Here is a 16,802-nt window from a genome sequence, read left to right on the forward strand (position 1 = left end):
TAGTATTAAATGTTTAATATAGTAATATTGTCAACATTTTACTTAATAGCTTCTGAATTTGAATACATTATTACTTCAGGGTAAGAAAGATTATTTTGTATTTTCTCCTTAAACTCCTTAGATTTTATATATTTTTAAGTCACCAGAATATTTTTTGTGTAATGTGTGAAATAGGGCTCTGTATTTGTTTTATTTCAAGTAATAATGGTTCATGCACCTTATTTGTTGACTAAGCCTTATTTTCCCCATGTATTTGAAATATCAATTAATCATATATTTCATTGTTAGATATAAATATATGTTTCTAGAATGCTCATTTTATTTCATTGATCTACTTGATTATATCTATGCTAGTGTCATTTGTTTTCATTGCTGAGGCTTTATAATGGATTTAAATTTTTCAATATTTTATAATGGATTTTGACATTTAAAAAAATAAAACCAGTTTGCATTTAGGAAGGAAGGAAGGATGGACAGACGGACTCCTACGTTTTGTGACAACATGGATGGAACTGGGGAATACTTTGCTAAGTGAAATAAGCCTGTCAGTGAAAGACAAGTACCATATGATCTCACCTCTAAGTGGAATCTATTCAACAAAATAAACTAATGAAAAAAACAAACCACAAGCATGGAAACATGGAGCAGACTGAAAGTGACCAGAGGTGATGGGGAAGGAGGACAGTGGTGGAAAGAAGAAGGGACTAGACAAAGAACATGTGTGAATGACCCATGGACATGTACATCAGAGTGGGCATTGACTGTGGGAAAGGGGTGGGTTGGAATGAGTGGAGGAGGGCAGAGGGGAAAAAATTGAAACAACTGTAATAGAGTAAATGTTAAAAAAGAGCTGAAAAAAATTTTTTAAAAGCAAGAGAAAAGAAGTTTGTTACCTGCAGGGGAATATCCATAAGATTGTCAACTGATTTATCAAAAGAAAAATTGCACGCTAGGAGGGATTGGCAAGAAATAGTCAAAGTCATGAAAAGCAGGGACCTACATTGTTCTACCAAGATTGTTCTACCCAGCAAAGCTATCATTTAGAATTGAAGGGCAGATAAAGAGCTTCCTGGTCAAGAAAAAGCTTAAGGAGTTCATCATCACCAAACCCTGATTATATGAAATGTTAAAGGGACTTAAGAAAAAGATCAAAACTATGAACAATAAAATGGCAAAAAATACATTTATCAACAACTGAATCTGAAAAGCAAACTAAGCAAACAAGAAGAACAGAGACGAAATCATGGATACAGAGAGAATTTTGATGGTTGCCATATGGATACGGAGTGTGGGGGAAGGGATGGAGAAGTGAGGGGATTAAGAAGTACAAATAGGTAGTTACGGAATAACCATGGGGATGTAAATACAGTGCAGAAAATGGAGTAGTCAAAGAACTTTATGCCTGACCCATGGACATACACAGTGGTGGGGAGGGGGGAATTGCCTGAGGGAATATGGGGTGCTCGGTGGAGGGGGACAAAGGGAGAAGAATCAGGACAACTCTAATAGCATAGTCAATAAAATATAATATTAATAATCCTTGTGACAAAAATACAATAAAAAATACAGTGGAAGAAAGAAACGAAAGGATCCAAATAAAACTAGAAATAAAAGGGAAGTAACATATCACAGAAATACAAAGGATTGTAAGAAATTACTATAAACGAGTGTATGCCAAGGAATTGGACAACTTGGGCAAAATGAATAAATTTCTGGAGACATTCAGTCTTCCCAAACTGAATCCGAAAGAAGCAGAAAACCTTCATAGATTTATAATAACTAGTGAAATCAAAGCAGTAGTCAAGAAATTGCTGACACACAAAAGCCCTTTGAATCGTTTTACCAACGATTCAAAGAATTAACACCTATCCTCCTTAAATTATTCCAAAAAATTCAAGAAGAGGGAAAACTTCCAAACTCTTTCTTCAAGATCAGTATTATCCCAATTCCAGAAGCAGATAAAGACACAACAAGGAAAGAAAATAACAGGCCTGTATCTCTAATAAACACAGTTGCAAAAATCCTCAGCAAAATACTAGCAAACTAGATCCATCAATACATTAAGAAGATCATATACCATGATCAAGTGGCATTTCGGGGATTCAAGTATAGTACAGTATCTGTAAATCAACAAACATGACGTATCACATAAAATGAAAGACAAAAATCACATGATCATAACAAAACTTTCGAAACAGCATTTGATAAATTCCTGCATGCATTTATGATAAAAAACACCCACCAAAGTGGGAATAGAGGGTGCTTACCTCAACACAGTAAAGGCCGTATACATAAATGTACTGCCAACATCATACTCAAGGGGCAAAAGCTAAAAGCATTTTCATTAAGAACATGAACAAGATGGTTGTCCACTTTCATAACTCTTATTCAGCATAGTACTAGAAGTCCTTGCCAAAGCCATCAGACAAGAAGAAATAAAAGGCATCCAGCTTAGAAAAGAGGTAAAGCTGTCATTGTTTGCAGATGACATGAAGTTGTATGTAGAAAACCCTGTAGGCTCCACTAAAAAAACTACTTGACCTAATGAGTGAGTTCAGCAAAGTAGCAGGATACAAAGCCAATATTCAGAAGTTGATGGTATTTTCATGCACCAGTAATTAACTAGCAGAGAAATTAAGAAAACAATCTCATTTACTCTTGCAACAAAATATGTAAAGTACCTCAGAATAAACTTAACCAAGGAGGTAAAAGAACTATATTTGGAAAGCTATAGGACATTGAAGAAGGAAATTGAGAAATAGGTGGAGAGCATGGATTGGAAGAATTAACATCATTAAAATTTCCATACTACCTAAAGCAATTTATAGATTGAACGCAGTTCCTGTTAGGATACCAGTGACATATTTCACAGATCTCAAGTATTTCTGCAATTTTTAGGGAACCGAAAAAGACCCTGAAAAGCCTCAGCAGTCTTGAGAAAGAAAAACAAAGTTGGAGGGATCACAGTACCTGATATCAAACTATACTACAAAGCCACAGCAGTCAAAACGGAAAACAGTCTGGTACTGGCATAAGAACAGACACAGGTCAATGGAACAGAATAGAGAGCCCAGAAATAACCCATGTCCTTATGGTCAATTAATATTTGACAGCAGAGGCAAGAACAAACAGTAAAAACTGTCTTCAATAAATGGTGTTGGGGGAACTGGACTGCAACATGCAAAAGAAACTAGACCCATCATGCATCATACACCAGAATAAACTCAAAATGAATAAAGGACTTAAAAATAAGTTGTGATACTATAGAAATCTAAGAGGAATATATAGGCAGTAACATTTCAGATATCTCGTGTAGCAGTAGTTTTCTGAAATACCTCCTAGGGCAAGGGAAATAAATGAAAAAATAAGCAAATGGGACTACATCAAATTAAAAAGCTTCTGCACAACTAAAGAAACCATCATCAAAATGAAAAAGAAACTGACTATATAGGAGAACATTTTTGCCAGTGATGCATTGCACAAAGGTTTAATCTCCAAAATATATAAAGAACTTACACAACTCAGCACCAGGAAGATAAATGATTCAATTAAAAAATGGGAAAGAACCTGAACAGACAGTAATCCAAGAAGAACATATACATGGTCCATAGACATGAAAAATGCTCAACATCACTAGTCATCAGAGAGATGCAAATTAAAACCACAATGAGATAACCTCATGCCTGCCAAAATGGTTATCGTCAATAAATCAACAAACAAGTGCTGGTAAGGATGTGAAGAAAGGGGAATCCTTTTGCACTGTTGGTGAGAATGCAGACTGGTGCAGCCACTGTGGAAATCAGTATGGAATTTCCCTAAAAAACTAAAAATGGAACTGTCTTTTGACCCAACAGTTTCACTGCTGAGAATTATACCTGAAGTATCCCAAAACACCAATATAAGAAAATATATTCACACGTATATTTATAGGAGTGCTATTTACAATAGCCAAGGTTTAAAAACAGCTTAAGTGCCCATCAGTAGATAAGTAGATAAAAAAAGATGGTACATCTACACGGTGTTATACTATGCAGCGGAAAGGAGGAATTCCTACCTTTTGCAACAGCGTAGATGGAACTGGACACTAATTATGGTAAATGAAATAAGCCAGTCATTGAAAGATAAATACCATGTGATCTCACTTATAAGAGTAATCTAATGAACAAAATGAACTATGAACAAAATAGAACTAGAGGCATAGAATCATGGAGCAGGCTGACATAAAAGGCTGATATAAAAGGGGAGGGGGAGGGGGAACTGGTTGAAATAAGGTGAAGGCTCAGTGGATTGAGTGCTGGCCTGTGAATCAAAAGGTTGATGGTTTGATTCCCAGTCAGGGCACTGTCTGGGTTGCCAGCCAGGTCCCAAGTTGGAGGCATAAAAGAGGCAACCAATCGATGTGTCTCTTGCACATCAATGTTCCCCCCGCCCCGACCTTCCTTCCCTCTTCCTTCCCCTCTAAAAATAAATAATTTTTTTTAAAAAAGAAAGGTGAAAGGATTAGTCAACGAACATATATGAAAATCACATGAACATGGGCAATGGTGAAAGGACTGATTATTGAATTGGGGGGATGGGCTAGTTGGAGTGAGGCAAAGACAGAAATAGTGGGATAGCTCTAATAGCATTAAAAAATAAAATTTTTGAAAAAGAAAAAGAAACCTTCGGGATTCTCACTTTTTTAAATAAGCTATTCCTCCAGTGTTTACCATATTTTGCCATGTGTAATGCACACATTTTTGCCCAAATTTTTCAGGAAAAAATAAGTATGTGTATTGTACATGGGTAGTACTAATTCCATATCTATATAAATATTTTTAACTTTTTATTTATGCTTATGCATTAAAAATGTAACTCCAGAAAGCAATAACTATATCCATATGGAAATATATCCTGGACTATGGTAATCGGTTTTGTTTCTAAATATAAATAAGTAAATAAATTGAATTAAAAAATTGGCACTGGCTGGTGTGGCTCAATGGATTGAGTGCCGGCTTGGAAACCAAAGCGTTGCTGGTACGATTCCTAGTCAGGACATATGCCTGGGTTGTGGGCCAGGTCCCCAGAAGGGGGCATGCGAGAGGCAACCACACATTGATGTTTCTCTCCCTCTTTTTCTCTCCCTTCCCCTCTCTCTAAAAATAAATAAATAAAGTCTTTTAAAAATATATAAATAAAAAATTAAATCAAAAGATTCTTTTTCCTGAAAGATTGGGCCCAAATCATGGGTGCACGTTATACATGGGAGCACATTATACACGGTAAAATGGGGTATTTTTTAAGGAAATGACAATTCCATATACTCCCAGCAACCTTGGAGTTATTCCTCACCCCTTTCTGTGCCTTGGCATTGTTCCCCTTAACACTTTTAATAAATCATTGTGTGTTCTGGGCACTATAGTAAGTGCTCTTTTATATATATATATATATATATACTCTCTATCTGGAAGACTCATCATTTGCCTAAGGAGCAAGTATATTGTTGCTAACAGAAAATGTTATCTTCCCTGTGTATTAAATTTTCATGTGATTAAAATTTTATCTTGTTTTTAGACTTTCAGTTTCTCTTTATTGTGCCATTTAGAGAATACAGCCTTTACAGCTTCGACTTTGAAACTCGTTACAAAGTTTTTAAGGGCTTATAACACAGCTTTTTATAAAGTGTGCTAGGAGTGTATTAATATTTTTCTGTATTTTTTTCAAATTACTAATATTTTATTATTAACTTCTCATTTTATTTTTAAGTCTTTTTTCAACATATTTTAAAACAGAATGCAGTGTACTAAGAGTTCCTTGCTATTTTTGCTGGATTGCACCTTTCTTCCATGTTAAACTGTGTAGTGATTCTGTATACATTTATATTCATATTGTCACTTCCTTGAATTTTATCTTAGCATTTACCTGGTATAACCCTGTCCATCACTTGATTTTCAACTTTCCTTCATGCTTTTGTTTTAGTTGTGACTCTTATAAATAATACAAAGCTAAAATTTCTGTTATTTTTCTCCAGAGTCTTAATGGGTAGGTAGATGAGTTGAATTTTATATAAGTCTTAAAATATAAGTTTTTATTTTATTTTTCAGTTATTCAGCAAGTATTTTATTAGTACAAATAATTCTTAACCTGAAAATTTAATTATGACAAAGGAGGACATAAATTTCTCATCTCAGCACCCCAAAATAATTAGTTATAAGATTTTGCTATACATCTCTTGCTTATATATGGTGGAAGAAAGGGTGAAAAAGTAGAGAAGGATGAAGGGGAACAAATGTTTATGTCAGTATCAACATCATTGTTAATTTCTTGTTTTATGACAATAGCTTGTACACTGGAGCAGGGAAAAGCAAGTATTTTTTTTTTTTTTTGGACCAAGCACAATGCATGATATACAGACATGGAGTAAATGTTTAAGAAATGAATAAAAGAAAGAAATGAACTTCTTAATTTTGTTCTTTCTCAAGATTTCCATGGAGAACGATTATCTGGGTCCACGAAGAATTGAAAGTCTACAAAAAGAAGATGCTGATTGGCAGCGGAAAGCTCACATGGCTGTGCTATCTATTCAAGATCTTACTGTCAAATATTTTGAAATAACAGCTAAAGCTCAAAAAGGTGAGTTTCCCATTAAAATCATTGTTTATGTATGAAAATGAGTGATTTAAATATTTTATATTCACTATAACTGTATTGAAAAGTATATAAATAACCACTCATAATCCTAGCAATTAAGGAAGATTACTACTAACAGTAATATCCTTTTAGTCTTCTCTAGGGATATGTGTTTACATATACCAAATGTAAAAAAATAATAGTAATAGGGTATTGGTATAGTATAATTCAGTTCTGACTGTATCACTTACAGGTGCCCCACAGTTTAGAGTCACAGCCTCCAATGACTATCCTCACTTCAGGTGCTACTCACTAATTTGGGGGTTGTCTTTAGGCCATTTGAACCTCTAACCAACTGCCTACAAATTTGGGGGCTCTTGCAGCCCTTTTAGGTTCAGTAATTCACTACAATGACTCACAAAATTGAGGAAAGCACATAATTAGAGTTTATAAAGGATACAAATCAGGATAAACCAAATGAAAAGACACATAAAGCAAGGTCTGTGAAAGTTCATTTCTTTCAACTTCTGTGAGAGGGACACAGGAGGACTCTGGATCTGAGGGTCCCTATTCCAAGGGGTCAGCTGAGGTGGGAGCATGGACTCTGATCCCACAGAGCCTGTCCCGGGGTTGTCACGGATGAGGGGAAATAATGAGTCGCTCCAGACACTTCTGTCTGTCAAGAGACTGGTGGCTCTTCCCTGTAGTGGAGAAGGTACCAAGCAGCTGTTTCCAAAGGCTATTATTGAAAGGGTTATCAGTGGGGCTAGGTAATAGGAATGTACAGGTGATGTCATTATAGCAGTATGTTAATGTTTACAGAGAATAGATGATGTTTTGAAGAAAACAAATGGCAGGAACCATTTTACGTGAGTCTGAGAGAAGACGAGTAAACATGAGAGCATAAACATAAGACCGCCAAAGGGTTTAGGGTCAGGGTCTGTGAATAATGTGAAATTCCTTCCCAGAATGAGCCGGTTTTCATAGCTTTTGAGGAAAAAACAAAACATGCATTAAAGAATTTACTTCTAGGCCTGATTCCCCCGGGGACCGGTCAGATCCAGTTTAGGGCTCTCACCAGTATTGTTTCAAGACTGAGTCAGGTGGGGGGAGGGAGCCACCAAGAGATAAGGAGACTTTTTTTAGATAGAATGAGGACCCTGGCCATATCAAAGGTGAGCTGAGAGGTGCAGGTCTTTTTGCCCTTTATCCGTGTCCCCCAAGTTTTTTCCTGATGGCCCCCATACGACTGTGCCTGTCTTAGGTTATCTCTTCCAGCAAAGGATCTTATCCATCATTGACTAACCAGCCATCTCCCAAGGCCAAGCAGGGTGATGTGAGGGGGACAGGTTTTGTCTCCTCAGTGGCCTGTTTTCCTAAGGCCTCCTTGATTAGCTCCAGTTTTGGGGCCCTCTCGCCTGTCGGCGGGGCTACAGTTCCGGAAACCAGACAGGACGTTTCCCAACAAACTTCCGCCCATAGGTGTCCATAGAAATCATTTAATGGCTCCTTAATACACAGTTCATAATCACTGCTGTTCATTATTTTAATAACCCGTTTCTTTACCTGGCATTAATAGAGGTTAACATCCAGGATATTCTTTCAGCAAGTCCACGTTTTCTTAAAAATTTTTATTTTTTATTTTTTATTTTTATTTTTATTTTTAAAGTAACATTATCTCTTCTTTATTATATTATTTAAATTATGATATTTTACTGTTTTTCCTTTTTTTATTGTTCAAATACATTTGTCTCCATTTCCCTACCACCACTTTTCCCTGCCCCACCCAAAAATTTCATTTAAAGCAATTTATTCCTTCATAATGTCAGTGCTGAATGAGAACATTTTGCTTGATTCCTCAGCATCATTTGACATTGTCATTAAAAAAATAAAACCAACAATTTGATAAGTGAAAAATAGAATTATGTTTTTAAAGTTTGCATTTCTTGTGTTATTGAAAGTAGATCTTTTCTGCTTTTATTAATAATTGGTATTTGCATATTTTTATTCAGTTAACATTTTTTGTCTTTTTATGGTATTTTTTGTATGAATATGTAAGAGCTCCTTATATTCATTGATTAGCTTAAGTATTTATAATATAGTTGTATATTAACTTTTTGACATCTTTTTAAAATATCCTTAAATTTTCTTTTAACTTTTTGTTATACAAATTTTAGTTTGTAAAAACTATCAACTTTTAAGAATGATTTCTTTTTAAATCTTTAAATTATTTTAATTTGTTGTATTTTCTAAAGTAAGTTTCTGTGTTCCTCCATATAGTAGCCTAGTAAAAATCCTTTTATATACTTGGATTTCTTCCTAGGCTTGCTTTTCCATTGATATATACTTCATCTGTTCTTAGCTATAATTGTCACTTTATAATGAACTTTATTACCTGGTTTATCAATTAACCCCTCACCATTATTTTTCAAAATACCTTGGTTATACTCAATTTTTATTTACTAAAGTAGTGTTATAATTCTTTTTTTTAAATGGAATTATTTCTTTTCAAACTAATGTAATTCTGATCAAAACTACAGTGTTTTAGAATTTGCAAAAGGATTTTAATGTTCATGCAGAGGAGTAAATGATTTGTTTATTAAATAAACAAGTGTTATAGAATAATTTGGAAAACAATTTTTTGGTTGGTACACTTTACCATATATTCGGCTCTGTTTTCTTCAGGAAAGTTTTGTAGTTTTTTTGGTTTTGGTTTTTGATCTGGATTCTACACGTTTTTTGTTCAGTTCCCTTCTGGATGTTTTAATAGGTTTTGAACTTTATTTTTTAATCCTCAAATTTTTTTTTTTTTTTGGTAATTAACATGGTATAGAATATATTGAGGTGCTTCTATACAAAGTGAAATTTTATAGCTATGATAAAAACTGTCAATTATATGTGATTTCTGTTTGTCGAAGAGTAAGGTAAATGTGGTTTGCTTCTCAGATTTAACAAAATGTTTCAGGTAGAATTGTAGTTACCATTTGATGTTTGAATATAAAGTGCTTTCTTTCATTCTTTCAAGGTATATTTTAGTCAGCAGTACCTTTTTGTTTTAATGTAGAGGTGAATGATTTTGTGCATAGATGCTGGCAAATGTGTCTGCCCTTGTTTATTGCTGCTTTTTAAACTCATGGTTTTCACTCACTATCTTGCCTGTTTCTGAAATACGGATGTCTGCCTAAGCAGGTAGTGAAAGTGTGAGTAAACCATGATACTTGTCCTGCCCCATCCTCATTCTTTTTGAAAAAATAATTTAATAAAAGTAAGGAATTTTGAAAATCACATATACTCTTATTATTTTGCCACCATTCTTCATCTCCTTTGTTTCGTGTACATTTCAAATACACATGAAAATACTTTGCATTAAAAAATACATTGTATTAAGATGAGATTTTCTGTAAAACTTGCAGGCATGAAAAGGAGGGTAATAAGGGAAACACTACAAACAACTCTTTGCATACAAATTTAACAAAGGTGACATGGAACAATTTCCTGGAAAACACCAACTACCACAGTTTGTACAAGATGATAATAACCTGAATATTTTTATAACTATTACACATATTGGATTTGTAGTTTAAAATCTTCCAAAAAAGAATTTTCTAGGCCCAGATATTTTCACTGGTAAATTTTACCACACATTCAAATAGTAATTCAACTATACACAATCTCTTCCGGAAAATAGAAAAGGAAGGAACACTTCCAGTTTATATTGAACGAGACCAGCAATATACTAAATCCAAAACTACACCAAAACAGTTGGGGAAAAAAAAAAAAGGAAGAAAACTATAGGCCAGCGTTCTACATAGATAGATGCAAAGTCCTCAACAAAATAATGACAAATTTTAAAATATTTTAAAAATACTTGTAAAAGTTAACAACCGTGACTGGGGTTTATCATTCCTTATTCAGTATGTAAATGTCAATCAATGTAATCTAGCATATTAAAGGTCTAAAGCAGTGACTTCTAACAGGGAATGATTGTGTCACACAAAAGGACACATAACAGTGTCTGGAGACATTTTTGATTGTCATAACTGCAGAGGATATTACTAGCATCTAGCAGGTAGGGGCTAGAAGTTGTGTTAAACATCCTGTGTTGCACAGGACAGCCCACCCTAATGGCAAAGAATTTTCTGGCTTATAACATCTCATAGGAGCTGACGTTGAAAAGTCATAGTGGGGGGAAAAAGAGCAATATATCAATAGATATTTAAAAAGCATTTGGCACAATACAACATTATATGTGCTAAAAACACTCAGTAAACTAAATAGAAAGGAACTTCCTTAACTTACTAAAGAGCATCTACAAAAACCCTAAGGCCAGCATCTCAATTAATGGTGAAGACTGAATGCTTCCCCCTCCCCCACAAAATAATGTAAAAAGTCACAGATGTTTACATTCACCACTGCTATTTAACCTAATACAGTAAATCTTAGGTAGTTGTAATAAGGCAAGAAAAAGAAAGAAAAGTATATAGTTTAGAAAGGAAGAAAAAAATAGTTCCCATTTACAGGTGATAACATTGTATGGAATCTACTTTTAAAAACTCTTGGAACTAACAAATTACTTTCTCAAAGTCACAGGAAATAAGATCAACACACAGAAATGAATTATACTTATCTATACATTTAGTAAACAGTTGGAAATCAAAAATTTTAAAATAATATTTAAATAATTCCTCCCGAAACAAAATATTTAGGTATAAATCTAACAAAATGTATAGGAATTTGTATGCTGACAGTTACAAAACAGTGATTAAAGAAATTTCAGAGCTGAGTAAATGGGTAGACATTTTGTTTGTGGATTGGAATACTCAACATAGTGACATTATCAATTCATTGCAAAGTGATCTATAGATTTAATACAGTGTCTATGAGAATACCAGCAGAGGGTTTTGGGTTTGTTTGTATGTTTTTTGATGTTCCTGTAGATTTAAATGGGCTGGTTCTAATTTATATGGAAGGACAAAAAAAACTAAAATAGCTAAACCAGTTTTGGCAAAAGAAAACTGGAAGAATCACACTATCTGAATTTACAAATTACTGTAGAGCTGCTGTGGCATGGTATTGTGGAAGGGATAGACTTGTAAATTGTTGAAAGTGAATAAAGAATACAGAAAGAAACTCATAGTACATGGTCAGTTACTCTTTGACAAAGCAAATCAGTGGAAAAAAACAGAGGATATGGGAACAGTTGGCCATCCATGTGCAGAAAAATGAACCTTGACCTAAGCCTTATACCTTATACAAAGATAAATTCAAAATGGATCTAATTGTAAAGCTTCCAAAAGAAAACACAAGAGATAAGTTTTTTTTTAACCTAGATGTAGGCAGAGAGTTATTAGCAATGACACCACAAATACAAACTGTAAGAGATATAAGTGATGATGAATGTGAATCATAAAAGAAAAAACTGATCATATGAATTTCATCAAAGTTAAAAACTTTTACTCTACCAGGTACTATTAAGAGAATGACAAGACAAGAGAGTATTTAAGAGAAAATATTAGCAAATAGCATATCTAACAAAGAACTTGTATTCAGAATATATAAAATACTCTTTTTTTAGGGGTTTTTTTTACATTTTTATTTTTATTTTTTTAAATTTGTAAATATATAAAATACTCTTAAAATTTAACAAGCAGTCTAGTGAGTAGAGGGGTAAGAAAATAAACAATCCAGTTAATAAATGGGGAAAGGGCTTGAGCAGACAGTTCACCAGAGAATAAAGATGGTAAATAAGCACTTGAAAAGATGTTCAATATCATTTGTCCTTAGGGTAATGCAAATCAAAACCACAATGAGAAACCAACCATGCCTATTAGATTTGCTAAAATTAAAAATACTAACAAAGCTGTGGCTGGGTAGCTTAATTTGTTAGAGCATCATCCTGATATGCCAAGGTTATTTGTGGGTTCAGTCCCCAGTCAGAACACATAAAAGAAGCAACCAGTGAATGCATAAATAAGTGGAACAACAAACAAGTGTGTCTCTCTCTTCTCCTCTCTCTCTCTGAAAATCAGTAAGAGTGGATTAAAAAACAGTGGTACATCCACACAATGTAATACTATGCAGCAGAAAGAAAGAATTCCTACCTTTTGTGACAGCATGGAAGGAACTGGATACTACTGTGCAAGTGAAATAAGCCAGTCAGAGAAACACAAATACCATGTGATTTCACTCTAATCGAATGAACAAACTGAAATAACAAAGAAAATGGGGACAGACTCATAGATGGAGAGCAGGATGACAGCTAGTGGGGTGGGGATGAGGAGGTGGAGGGGTTGAGCAAAAAGGAAAAAGGACTCATGAACATGGACAACAGTTGTGGTGATTGCTGGGAGGAGGGGGTATAAGGGGACTAAATAGTAAAGGGAAAAAAATACAATAAAGATTAAATAAATAAATAGTTCAGAAAACTAAAAATAAGAAAAAGGAATAGGACAATTAGTTACCACTGTTTTTCCTCCTTCCACTTTTGGGCTTTCCCAGGATTCTGTAAATATTTTAATAATTACTAAATGATGTCTGCATTCTTCCTGGATGACTTATTTCAACTACATTACATATACAGTAGTTAAGACCCAAAGTACTGAAGTTTTTATAGTTCTACTGACTTCCTTTTTGAGATGAAAATAACAATTGCAAGTATTAATATATTCCTTCCCACTAATAAAATCAATTAATTTTTTAATTAGATTAGATATTCAATTAATCACAGACCTAGAAAGCTCTTAAAAATTCCCATGCCTAGGCTCTATTCAGACCAATTGAGCCAGACTTCGGTTAAAGATAATAAACAAACAAACAATCAATAACTTTAAAAAGAAAATTTTAGAAAAATACTAAGAATACCAAGTGCAGACAGGATACAGGGTAATAGGAGCCCTTCTTGCATTGCTGGTAGGAATGCAAAATTGTACAGTCTCTCTAGAAAATTATTTTGCAGAGTCTTAAGAAATTAAAGATACACTTACCATATGATCCAGTAATCTCACTTCTGGGTATTTGCCCTAGAGTAGTATGGTAATTTTTAAAATATAAATGAAAAGAAAAAAACAATACATTATATTAATAATAATTTCTTCAAGTGTTTAAAGATGACTCTCCCTACTGTAAACTATTTTTATAAAAATTGTGCATGGTTTAGACTGCCTTCTAGATGCATTCTTCTCTAATTTTTTTAAAAAAAGTCTTTGCATTGTGATTAAAAAAATATATATCCATTACAGAAAATTTAGAATATTAGAGGGAAAAATACTCCACATCTGTAATCCTGTCAGCCTTATGTGACCTCTTAGTGTCTGTTCATTTTTTTGGCTTTTTACATAATTGCCTACAAATTTGTAACTCTGTATATATTCTCATGTGTAGTTCCTAGGTCATTGGCTCTAGTTGTATGTAACTTTTGATTACTGCTCTTATTTTATAGTTTGTTTCTCCAGTTATAGGCAGAACATTTTGGTATATGATGAGCATCGTTCTAGGGTTCCAATTCTTCAAAGTCATTGTAGACGTCTTACATCTCCGTTCTAGTGGCTTTACTCTAGCAGGAAGATTTGAGCCCAAACAAGGAGAGATACTTAAGTTTGCTTGATCTTTTCATTGTTTTTTGAGCATATTTTCCTCTTCCCATGTAAGAGAAACAGAATGAAGATCTCTGTGTGACTTTATGCTGTTGAGAGTAATAACTCTCCTTTATGTATACAATCAGAAGGTAACCTCTTTTTAGAAGAAGAATAAAATGCCATTCTTTTATTTCGTTTCTTATACAAAGCCGAGTATAACCCAACTTTGATATATTACTGCTTAGCTTTTAAAAATATCTTAAGTGGTCCTGTTTCTGACAAGTATACATGTGTTAGAACATTAAGGTTTTTTAAAATAGATTTAACATAGTACCTTGTAAACACCAGGACTCTAGGACTGTGTCACCTTCAGAGATTTTTTTACATTTAATGATCATCATAGAGTATTATCACAGAGTTTTTATCTTGATAATGTAAATGGTCATCTTAGCAAGAATCTTTATTTTTGCCAGCAGAGGGAGAGAAGAATCTGTTTTAGAGATATTCTAATACTATTGTTAGGGGTATTCCAATTATTCACAAATAATATTTCTCATTACCTTTTATATTCCTGAGCTGTTGGGAAATAATTACAGATGAAGTGAACAGCAATTAGATGTAAGAATGCATTCCATCTAAAGATGTTGGAACGCAAAGTATTGTCTAGGTCTTGTGGTAGGTAGCAACCTGAGACTGAGTTAGGACAGGACACTGCTCCCCAGACATGGTCCTCAAGTGGGGAGCAAGAGAAAAGGATCCTGACTATTTGTGAGTATGCAGAATGTTTGACTATTTGCTGTGATTATAGTTTCAGGTAAAAATGGTAGAGATAGTAGACTAGGGTCTTATGCAACTTGAGTACCTGTTTTCACTTTACTGCTGTAGGTGTGTGATCTTGCTTTTAAGTTACCAAAATTCCTTGGTTATATATATCTATATAGAAGGCATTAATAATGCATTCTTTACCTATTCTATAGGATTGCCAGGCAGATGGAGATAATATATGGAAAAAGTACTTTGAAAATAATATAACTTCATATAAATGGGAATGATTGTGATGGTTTTGCATGAGAGAGAAAAGAAACAGAACAGACCATGTATTCAATTAATGTTGCCTAGTGAAGTGGGAGACATTTGAATACCTATCATCCTCATTTAACTCCCATAAAAGCCTTCTGACTAGGTCCTATATGTCCTTATTACTCTTTTCACTCTAGGAAATTGAGCCCAAGGACAGTTGACTGTCTTGCCAAAAGTTGCATGTCAGTTATGGTTAGAATTGGTAATTTAACTCAGCTCTCTAACTCCAAACCTCCTGCCGTTATTTCCCCTGCAGTGCACTACTATATTGATCTTATATTTGCATAAATATAATAATACAATTTCAAAAGATGGACAGAAATTTAAAAGGCAGAATCATTTGATATTTAACCATTGTAACTAGAAACCCTAAAATTGAGGTACAGAGTGAGATTATGAATTAAACATTACCTCTTATATGTTAGCATTTACCAGGTTGGCCAAAAAGTTCATTTGGTTTTTTTCATAATTTGGCTCTAGTAGTACTTGTCTTTAACTTCATTTGAAACAATTTTACTAGATTGATTAGTAAGAGCTGTCCTATCAGCCTGCTTTCTTAAATATCTTATCAAAATTGGTGAATTTTTGTGTGGCCATTTTAATATGAAAATGATTGAAGAAAATATGCAACATTTTTGCTTTATTATTTCAAGAAAGGTAAAAACACAACTGAAATGCAAAAATAAACTGGTGCAGTGTATGGAGAAAGTGCTGTGATTGATTGAACTTGTCAAAAGTGGTTTGCAAAGTTGTGTGCTGGAGATTTCTCTCTGGACAATGCTCCATAGTTAGGTAGATCAGTTGAAGTTGATAGTGATCAAGTCAGGGCATTAATTGAGAACAATCTACATTCTACCACGCAGGAGAGAGCCAACATACTCAAAATATCCAGATTTAAAGTTATTGATGAAAAAAATTTGTCTTTTATTTTATGGAAAAAACTAAATGGACTTTTTGGCCAACCCAATAAAAGCCATAGAAAAACAAGGAAGCTGAAAGAACTGATAACTATATTGTGAAGAGATTCTAAGGAAGCAGATTTCTCATCCATCATAATAGGAACTCAAAAAATAATTGTTTAAAACTGTGAATCAAGAAATAGCAGTATTTCTTTATGCAGGTAACAGCCAGAAGCAAGTAAAAGTTTGTTGCATTTGGGCATTGGGATTAACAGTGAGGGAGAGCTGATCATGAGAAACTGCTACTTTTCATTATAAGGCAGTCTACAGTTTTAATTTTTAAGTATGTTCATGTATTATTGTGAAAAAAATTTAAAGGTTTCATAAAAGTCTGAGGCAAATCTTACTAAGATATACTTTGTAAAAGATAACTAGGACATAGTAGCAATATGAAATATTTATCACTTACCTCAGAACATACACAAGAAACTACTATTGAATGTATACTGACTTAAAGATTACCTTAAGTACTAATCAGATCGTGGTTGGCATAAGAATGGTTGGGCTAATTGTGGTAACGACCCCGGATGAGACACTACCATACCATTATCCATCATAAACCTCTTTAACAGGAAGGTAT

General features: G+C 33.8%; 1 protein-coding gene across 2 annotated transcripts in view; it reads left to right on the forward strand.

The window, feature by feature from the left end:
- The window catches only part of JMY (junction mediating and regulatory protein, p53 cofactor), a 107,939-nt gene that overhangs the window by 53,741 nt on the left and 37,396 nt on the right, over positions 1-16,802 (forward strand). For both annotated transcript variants that reach the window (XM_054578525.1, XM_054578524.1), the window contains exon 3: positions 6,462-6,612. In XM_054578525.1, coding sequence (XP_054434500.1) covers positions 6,462-6,612 — 151 coding nt within the window. The remainder of the gene's footprint in view (positions 1-6,461; positions 6,613-16,802) is intronic.

The sequence above is a fragment of the Pteronotus mesoamericanus genome, unplaced genomic scaffold (assembly GCF_021234165.1).
Source record: "Pteronotus mesoamericanus isolate MK-2021 breed Mesoamerican mustached bat unplaced genomic scaffold, CSHL_Meso_final contig_50, whole genome shotgun sequence".
NCBI classification, from domain to species: Eukaryota; Metazoa; Chordata; class Mammalia; order Chiroptera; family Mormoopidae; genus Pteronotus; species Pteronotus mesoamericanus.